Source organism: Monodon monoceros, unplaced genomic scaffold (assembly GCF_005190385.1).
Source record: "Monodon monoceros isolate NGI ecotype Baffin Bay Population unplaced genomic scaffold, NGI_Narwhal_1 Super_Scaffold_3, whole genome shotgun sequence".
In the NCBI taxonomy this organism is placed as follows: domain Eukaryota; kingdom Metazoa; phylum Chordata; class Mammalia; order Artiodactyla; family Monodontidae; genus Monodon; species Monodon monoceros.
The window spans coordinates 101,500,096-101,509,943 of record NW_021703780.1 but is presented as its reverse complement, the minus strand read 5'-3'; the positions used below and the strand labels follow the sequence as shown (position 1 = coordinate 101,509,943).

At 45.5% G+C, this 9,848-nt stretch overlaps 1 protein-coding gene across 2 annotated transcripts in view; it reads left to right on the top strand.

Moving 5' to 3' along the window:
* Positions 1 to 884: 884 nt before the first annotated feature.
* The window catches only part of PODXL2 (podocalyxin like 2), a 40,576-nt gene continuing 31,612 nt past the window's right edge, over positions 885 to 9,848 (top strand). Inside the window, exon 1 of one of the 2 annotated variants that reach the window (XM_029241759.1) lies at positions 885 to 1,020. In XM_029241759.1, coding sequence (XP_029097592.1) covers positions 885 to 1,020 — 136 coding nt within the window. Of the gene's footprint in view, positions 1,021 to 9,557; positions 9,672 to 9,848 lie in introns of those variants that run through there. The other variant, XM_029241760.1, reaches the window with a different exon arrangement.

Here is a 9,848-nt window from a genome sequence, read left to right as displayed (position 1 = left end):
CCGTGAAATCAGGGGACCTCGGGACAGACCTGTACACCCAGAGGGGCTGGAGGTGACCAGGCTGTGGAGGGAGCAGCCCTGCTAGCCCTAGCACAGCCGCGCTCTGACAGCTCCCCCGGGGCGCTGCACGCCTCTGGGTCTTCCTGCTTCTTACCCGAGACGGAGCGGAAGTGTCTCCTCGCGTTGGATCGTCCCTCTTGTGCAGGTTTTGCCTTCTGGAACCTTTCAAGGTGAGGACTCGGGTGAAAGCCCTGCGGACGTCTGATGACACGGTATGTCTGATGCCTCACTCACCTCCTCCCCCAAATCCTGGAGAGCCTGCCGTGCGGCTGCCAGGCCTGAAGAGCACGTCAGACGTGGTGTCTGGCGCGATGGGGCAGATGGACTCCAGTCAGCAGGTAAGGAAGAGCCGGGAGGAAGGATCGGTGCTGTGGGCCTGCTTTAGGGGGAGGTGACCCCCTAAAGGGGCTCCTCACAAGCGGGAGTGGGTACGGCTGAAGCAGAGCAGGCAGGCTGGGCTTGCAGGCTGAAAGGAAAGCTTTTTCTGCGCGTATGCAACACCTCACGTGTGCATTTTCACGCCAACCCATTGTCCGGTTGTCTGCGGTCACAGACAGGGCGTCAGCTCCAACGCCAACTACAGGAGTCCAAGCAGACCCCACAGGTTCGGCTCAGACGCCAGCCACAGCTCACCTGCGCCTCTGTCCAGCTGGGCTGCAAATAAGAGACTCCCACGCCCCGTCTCGGGTTCGGTAACTCGCTGTAACGGCTTCCCAGACCCAGGGCGAGTTTCTTTCCATTAACCGATTTATTACAAAGGCTATATTACAGGATGTGGATGAACAACCAGACGGAGAGTCCCGGGCACAGGAGCTTCGGTCCCCATGGAGAGCGGGGTGCATCACCACCCCAGTGTGGATGTGTCCTTGTCACCAGCCTGGAAGTCCTCTGAGCCCCTTCAGTTCAGATTTTTGTGGAGGCTTCACCATGGCGTGCATGCTAGTCGGATCATCAGCATGGGTGATTAGATTAGCTCCTCCTCTAGCCCCTCTCCCCTCCCAGGAGGCCAGGGCCTGGGGCAGGTTCCAGCCCTCTGATCAGCTGGTTGGTTCCCCTGGCAACTAGGCCCTCTCCTTAGGGGCTTTCCAAAATTCACCTCCTTAACAAACTTAGGAGTGGTCAAAAGGGTCTTGTTAAGAATAACGAAGACATTCTTTTCACCTAAATTACTCCAGAGCTGTTTCTGGAGCGAGGGATAAAACCCAGATCTTACTACAAAAGACGCTTCTATCAGTGTCTCTTATCACTTAGGAAATTACAAAGGTATTTTTAGAGTCTGGCCAGGAGCTGGGATGAAGACCAGAATATATATTTCTTACTCTATCACAGTATCACACAGGTCCAGTAAGGCTCTGAGTCTGACTGCAGTACATGGCCCTGAGGCTTGTAAGCAGGAGACGAAGCTGGTCCCACGTGTTTTACAGGGAGGTCCTCTCCGGCCACAGGGAAGTGAGTGGAGAGAGTAATGGAGGGGCTGAATGGGAGCATGGGGTGTAGCCTAGAGATGGCGGTGGTCTGGACCAGGGGACGGGGACAGTGGACCTATTTTAGGTGTATTTTGCATCTCATGAATAAGAAGTACTGGGAGAAAAGCAGCCATGGGTGATGACCAGGCTTCTGGCCTGAGAGATAGGCTGAGGTCAGGGGAAAACCGGGAGCTTCATGTAGACGAGTTGGCTGGAAATGCGTTTGACGTCCCAGGAGAAACGGGAACTTGGCGGGCAGGTTTGAGTCTGGGCTGCTGAGTGGAGGTTTGAGCACGAGCTGTAGTGGTCCAACAGGTGTCCCCGTGGGGCTGGGTGTAATCACCCTGCAGAGAGCAGAGAGAGGCGATCGCCGCTGGAAGCTTGAGTGCCCGTCGTGTGAACCAGCAAAGGACGCTTAGGAACGGGCAGGTGCTGGGGGAAACTAGAGGAGGGATTATTCTTGAAGCCAGGAAAGGGAAACCTTTCAAGAAGGTTGAGGTCAACTGGGACCCAGACAGCTTCAGGTCAGGTGAGACGACAGATCTGTCCCCTGTGCCGTGTTTCATCCAATGTCAGATGCCACCTGATACAAGAATCACCATTATTTTAATATGCTACTAAGGCAAAAATGCTAACATTTAGAAGGGCTGGATGCCGTCAAACCGTAAAACGTCCCAGTTTAGAGTTGTTGGAAATAGTTGTAAATGTGCCTCTTAAGTTGAAATCCGGTATCTGTGGTAACACGGAGGTTGACAGTGACCTTGACCAACAGTGTCAGTGCAGCGTGAGTAGAATAAAGAGGGTGGGAGTGGGTAAGGAAGCGGAAATTGTACGCATAGAAACTTGAGAAGTCTCGTTCTGAAGGGGAGCGGTGAGATGGGGCAGCTGGCAAAGTGTACGGGATCGAGGGAAGGTTTTCCTTTGGTATATTTTAGGATTGAACAATTAAAAGTTTTTATTCATACAATAAGTTTATTAATGGATTAATCTGAAAGATAACTGTGACTGAAAAAATAAGATACCAGGAGGTGTGATATACAGGTAAAAACTTTTAAGTATACGGTTACTACATACTGCTGTATGTGCGTTATAAAGACTATAAAATGTATGCTTGTGGACTTGTGTTATTTTAAGTAGCAGGTTTATTGAGATATGGTTAAATAAGATGATTTAAAATGTACGGCTCAGTGGTTTTAGCACATCATCAAAATCAGTTTTGGGACATTTTTATTACCTCCCCACCAAACCCATAGCCGTTAACGTTCACTCCCCTTCCTTTTCTCCCACCCCTACCGCAGCCCTAGAAAACCACAAAATGTACTTTCTGTCTGTGTAGATTTGCCTGTTCTGGACATTTCATACACATCGCATCATACGATATACGGTGTTTTGCAACGGGCTTCTTAGCGTAATGTTTCTGAGGTTCATCCCTGTGGTAGCATATGTCAGTGCGTCATTTTTTATTACTGAGCAACATTCCGTTTTAGGGATATGTCACATTTCACTTATACACTCATCAATTGGTGAGCACTTGACTGTTGTGAATGATGCTGCTGTGAACATCGCTGTAACAACTTGCTGTGTGGACGTGTGTTCTCTCCTCTTGGGTATGTCCCCAGGAGTGGAATTGCTGGGTCATATGGCAGCCCTGTGTTTCGCTGTGGAGGAACCACCGCACTGTTTTCCAGAGCAGCTGCACCATTTTGTTTTCCCAGCATCAGTGCCTGAGAGTTCGGTATGACACACATTGTCTTTTTGATTTTGCCCATCTTTAGTGCCTGTGAAGTGGCTTCTTACTTTGGTTTTGATTTGCATCTCCCTGATGGCTAATGAGGTTAAGCGTCTTTTCGTGTGCTTACTGGCCAGTTGTGTATCTTTGCAGAAATGTCTATTCAGATTTTTGCCCGTTGTTTTTAATTGGGTTGTCTTTTTATTATCGAGTTATGAGTTATTTATGTAGTCTAGACACAAGTCCTTTATCAGATTTATGATTTCCGAGTATATTTTTTCCCATTCTGTGGGTTGTCTTCACTTCCTTGATGGTGTCCTTTGAAGCACAGTTTTTTCCATTTTTAAAGGAAGTTAATTAATTAATTAATTTTTGGCTGCATCAGGTCTTTGTTGCTGCGCATGGGCTTTCTCTGGTTGTGTCCAGTGGGGGCTACTCTTCGTTGTGGTGCACGGACTTCTCATTGCGGTGGCTTCTCTTGTTGTGGAGAACGGGCTCTAGGCGCACAGGCTTCAGTAGTTGTGGCGCACGGGCTTAGTTGCTCCACGGCATGTGGGATCTTCCTGGACCAGGGCTCGAAGCCGTGTCCCCTGCATTGGCAGGCGGATTCTTAACCACTGCGCCCCCGAGCTCCTATCTATATATCTTTTATGGCTTATGCTTTTGGTATCATTTCAAAAACGATTGCATAATCCAAGGTCTTGAAGATATACCCCTATATTTTCTTCAAGTAGTTTTATAGTTTTATCTCTTACATTTAAGTCTTTGATCCGTTTGGAGTAAATTTTGCATGTGGTGTGACATAGGGGGTGTAACTTTCTACACGGGGATGTACAGCTATCCCAGCACCATTTGTTGAAGAGACTCTTCTTTCTCCATTGGTTGCCTTGGCAATCATATGACCATAACTGTGAGGGTTTATTTCTGAACTCTCAATTTTATTCCAAGGATATGCTTATCTTTGTGCTGGTGCCAACTTTGTTTTTCTTTCTAAGATTGTTTCAGTCATTCTGGACCCTTTGAATTTACCTGTGAATTTTGAAATCAGCTTATCAGTTTCCGCAAAGAAGCCACGAGGAATTCTGATGAGGACTGCATTGAGTCTGTAGATCAACTTGGGGATTACGATTTTAGCAATTTCATTCCTTCTCATGCATGAAATGGAATGTCCATCCACTTACACAGGTTTTCTTTCACGTCTTTCAGCAGTGTTTGTAGTTTCGTGTTTATTAGATTTATTTCTAAGTTGTAAGTGGGATTTTCTCACTCTGTTGCAGTTTGTATGTTTCCTATTTCTGCTATAGCAAATTACTATAAATTCAGTGGCGTAAAACAACACAAGTTTATTATCTTACGGTTTGGGAGGTCAGGAGTCTGAAATAGGTCTCACTGAGGTAAAATCAAGGTGTCAGCAGGGTTCTGGGTGAAAATTCCTTTACTTGCCGTTTCCTGCTTCTAGAGGATCCCTGCGTTCCTTGGCCAGAAATTGCGTCACTCTGAGCTCGTCTTTTGTTGTCCTGTTTTTCCTTGACTCTGACTCTCCTTCCTCCCTCTTTCCATTGTAAGAACCCTCGTGATTACACTGGGCCCACCTAGATAATCCAGGATCATCTCCCATCCCATATCCTTAACTTAATCACATCTGCAAAGTCTCCTTTTCCACGTGAGGTCATGTATTCACAGGTGCTGGAGATTAGGGACATCTCTGGGGAGCCGTGATCCCGCTTACCACACAGTGTATAGAAATACATTTGATTTTCGTATATTGATCTTATATCCTGCTACCTTGCTGAGCTCATTTATTAGTTCCAATAGTGTTTTGTTTTGTTTTTTTTCCAATAGTGTTTTTAGTGGATGAAAACCTAGGATCGTCTGTGTACAAGATGATGTCATCTATGAATGAGGGTAGTTTTACTTCTTCCTTTCCACCCTTGGATGCCTTTTATTTCATTTTCTTGCCTACTTGTCTGGCTGGAACCTCGGTACAACATGGAATAGAAGTGGCAAGACTAGACAGCCTTGTCGCGTTCCTGGTCTTGGGGGAAAGCTTTGTCTTTCACCATTAAGCATGATGTTAGCAGTGGGGTAACATGCCCTTTTTCAGGTTGAGGAAGAATCCCTTCTGTTCTTAGTTTCTAGAGTGTTTTTGTCATGGAAGGGTGTTGAATTGTGTCAAATGCTTTTTTTCCATCTATTGAGCTGATCATGTGGGGTTTGGCCTTTATTCTATTGATAGGGTGAATTGGTTTTCAGATGTTAAATGTTAACCTTGCATTCCTGAGGTAAATCTCACTGGCCATGGTATAAGACTCTTTTTATATGTTGCTGGATTTGGTTTGCTAATACTTTGTACAGTGTTTTTGTATCTATGTTCATAAGAGATAATTGGTCTGCGATTTTTTTCCTTGTAACGTCTATGTCTGGTTTTGGTATCTGGGTAATACTGGCCTCATAGAATGAGTTTGGAAGTGTTCCCTGCACTTCTAATTTTTGGAAGAGTTTATGAAGAATTGGTATTAATTTTTCTTTTAATGTTTGGTGTTCATTTTTATGTGGTGGTATATCTCATTTCCCTTATGCCTTTTGTGTTCGGTTAATAAATGACCTATATTACTTCCCAATATTTAAAGCAACTTTTTAAATGATTAGATTTAGTACTTCAGTCTAATGGGTATGATGTGAAATCTGGATCTAACGTTATATTTTCAGATTAATTGACATAACACTGTTGAATGAATATCTGTTCTCCACCATGTTGAAAAGCTTCCTCTGTAAAACATTTTCATGTGTACAGTGGTCTGTTTCTGACCTCTCTTTCATTTCATTGTTCATGCATCTATTCCAGATTCAGTACCACAATATTTTAATTTCTGTATGTGTTTTGTTCAAAATTTCTATTACTCTTGAGTATTTTCTCTTCAAGATGATTTTTTTTTTAATAAATTTATTTATTTATATTTATATTTGGCTGTGTTGGGTCTTCGTTGCGGTGCGCAGGCTTCTCACTGCAGCGGCTTCTCTTGCTGCGGAGCATGGGCTCTAGGCACGCGGGCTTCAGTAGTTGTGGCATGAGGGCTCAGTAGTTGTGGCACACGGGCTTAGTTGCCCCGCGGCCTGTGGGATCTTCCTGGACCAGGGCTCGCATCCACGTGTTCTGCGTCGGCAGGCCGATTCTTAACCACTGCGCCATCAGGGAAGCCCTCGGGGTGAATTTTTAAATCAGCTTGTCAAATTCCACAAAACATTCTACTGGGGGTTTTTGTTGGCATTCCATTGCATTTGTTGATTACCCTGGGGAAGAAGTAACATCTTTACAACACTGAATCTTCCCGTTCAGGGACAAGATACATTTCCCCCTCTGTTCTGGTGCTACATGAAGCTTTAGCGTTTTCTTCATTTCGACTTTATACCTCTATTTGGTTTATTCTTGGCTTTCAGTAGTGGTTGTGGATGAGATCTTTTTTCCTACTATATTTTCTAATTGGTTATTGATGATGTATTAAAAAGTTATTGATTTCTATATGTTATTTTATATCCAGAAATCTTCCTCAAATCGTACTAGTTTTCAATTAGTCTGTCAGTTGATGGTCTTGAATTTTCTAGGTATGCTTGCAAATAATTAGTTTTACCAAATTTTCTCCCAAATTTTTATCTCATTTTATTCCTCTATCAAGCCTATTGCATTGTTTGTTACAGAATATTCAGTATTTGTGGTGGTAATGATAGTCCTTTTCTTGTTCCTCACTTAAATGGGGATGCTTCTAATGTTTCTTCACTAAGTACGATGATTGCTGTACGTTTTTAGGAGATACTCTTTACTGAATTAAGGAAGTTTTCCTTCCCTTCTATTTCTTGTTTGCTTCTAAAGTTTTTGTTTGTCCCTTTTATCAGGAGTAGAGGCTGTTTCATTGCATGCCAATGGTGGGGGGGGGCATCTCCAGAGATTAGTTATTTATTGGCCTTGCTGCCAGGCATGTGGGGTCTAGTTCCCTGACCAGGGATCGAACCCGTGCCCTGTGCAGTGGAAGTGTGGAGTCCTAACCAATGCAACTCCAGGGAATTCCCTCCTGAGATTTTAAAAAAACTGATCCTCTTAATGCTGAGAAATGAGTGAGTAGCTTTTTCTTTTTTTTTTTATTGGAGTATAGTTGTTTTACAATATTGTGTTAGTTTATACTGTACAGAAAAGTGAATCAGCTATACGCCTACATATATCTCCTCTTTTTTGGATTTCCTTCTCATTTAGGTCACCACAGAGCATTGAGTAGAACTCCCTGTTCTGTACAGTAGGTTCTCATTACTTATCTATTTTATACATACTATCAATAGTGTATATATGTCAATTCCAATATCCCAATTCATCCCCCCCCATTCCCACACCGCGCTTTCCCCCTTAGTATCCATATGTTTCTTCTCTACGTCTCTCTCCGTTTCTGCTTTGTATATAAGATGGTCTATACCAATTTTTTCAGATTCCACATATATACGTTAATATACCGTATTTGTTTTTCTTTTTCTGACTTACTCCACTCTGTATGATAGTCTCTGTGTCCATCCATGTCTCTACAAATGACCCGATTTCATTTCTTTTTATGGCTGAGTAATATTCCATTGTATATATGTACCACATCCTCTTTATCCACTCCTCTGTCGATGGACACTTAGGTTGCTTCCATGACCTGGCTATTGTAAATAGTGCTGCAGTGAACATTGTGGTACATGACTCTTTTTGAATTATGGTTTTCTCAGGGTATATGCCCAGTAGTGGGATTGCAGGGTCATATGGTAATTCTGTTTTTAGTTTTTTAAGGAATCTTATGTTCTCCATAGTGGCTGTATCAATGTACCTTCCCAGCAACAATGCATGAGGGTTCCCTTTTCTCCACACCCTCTCCAGCATTTATTGTTTGTAGGTTTTTTGATGATGGCCATTCTGACCCATGTGAGGTGATACCTCACTGTAGTTTTGATTTGCATTTCTCTGATAATTAGTGATGTTGAGCATCTTTTCATGTGTTTGTTGGCCATCTGTATGTCTTCTTTGGAGAAACGTCTGTTTAGGTTAGGGTTCTAACACTCAACCAATCTTGCATCCCTAGGGTAAGCCCCACTTAATCATGGCATATTAACGTATTTAATACATTGCAGCAATCACCTTGCTCATATATTTTTGTGAAAGTTGCATCTGTGTTTAGTAAGATTGGCTTAGGGTTTTTTTTTCTATTTGTGTTATTCCAACTTCAGAAAGTGAATTGGGAGGCTTTCTAACTTTGTTCAGGAGGAGTTTGTTTCTTGAAGGTTTGACAGAATGCATTCACTCCAAGGAGCGATCTGTCTTCTTTAAGAGGAGAATTTTTAAATTATCTTTTTATCTTTCCCCATTGTTGGTTGTTTAGCTTTTCTATTGCTTGAATCAGTAATTTGTGTTTTCCTTAAAAGTATCCATTTCAATTAGACTTTAAATTTTGTATTGATATGCGTCAAGTTTTGCTTATAATTTTAAAATCGTCTTGTTTGTAGTTTTTTTCCCTTTTTCATTCCTAATGGTATTCACTTATGTCCTTTTCTGGATGCTAAAGATTTGTGTGCTCTATTCATCTTTCTCAGGCTTTTAGCAGTCAGTTCTACTGGGGTTTTGTTATTTCAACGATAGAAACTTACTGATTCCTCTGTGTAGGTGTGTGTTAAAGCCTCTTAAGTTGAATACTTACTTCGCTTACTTTTACTGCCTGTCTTCTAATAAATGTGTTTGTGGCTATAAACCCTCCTCTGTGAACTGTTGGCTGCACCCCACGGATTTTGATACGCAACGTTCTCAATGTCATTAATTTATAAACAAAGTAACATTTATCTTGTGATTTACCCCGCAACCCTAGAGTTATTTAGAAAGGCATGCGTTTCTGGCTGTGGTTAATGAGCCCTGCGTCCACCGGCGCGGCCTAGGGACTAACCCCTCATGTAAGTTGAGGACCCGCGCTGCGATAGGGTCCGGGGCGCACAGGTGGGCGACCGCTTCCGCGCCGGGTCCGCGCGTAATCTCGCGAGCGCGGCCTTCAGCGCCGGGGCCACGCCCCTCCTCCACGATCCGGGCTCCAGGTGGACGCGGGCCTGAGAGGCGCGAGGTCTGAGGTGCGAGGCGCGAGGCACCGGCGACGCGGCCCCGCCCCCGGCCTCCGCGGCGCTGATTGGCCGGTGGAGGGCGGAGGGGCGGCGCGAGCGACGGCCGCGCAGACCAATGGGCGTGCGCGCGCCGCCGCCGCAGCCGCCCGCGCGGCCCTGAGGAGCTTAGGCGGCTGCGGAGCGGCGACGCGGCACCATGGGCAGGCTGCTGAGGGCCCCGGGGCAGACTCCGCTGCTGCCGCTGCCACTTCCACTGCTGCCGCTGCCGCTGCCGCTGCTGCTGCTGCTGGCCGGAGGTGAGCGGGCGGCGGCGGGCGCGCGCTGGGCAGCACCGCGCCAACAAAGGGCTAGGCGGTCTCGGCTGGCGGCGGGGCGGGGCGGCCGCCCGCGGTCCGGGCGCTGCCGACGGCGCGGGGCGGGGGCCCGCGGTGCGTGTCCGGGTGACAGAGGGCCGCGGGGCCCCGCACTGTGGT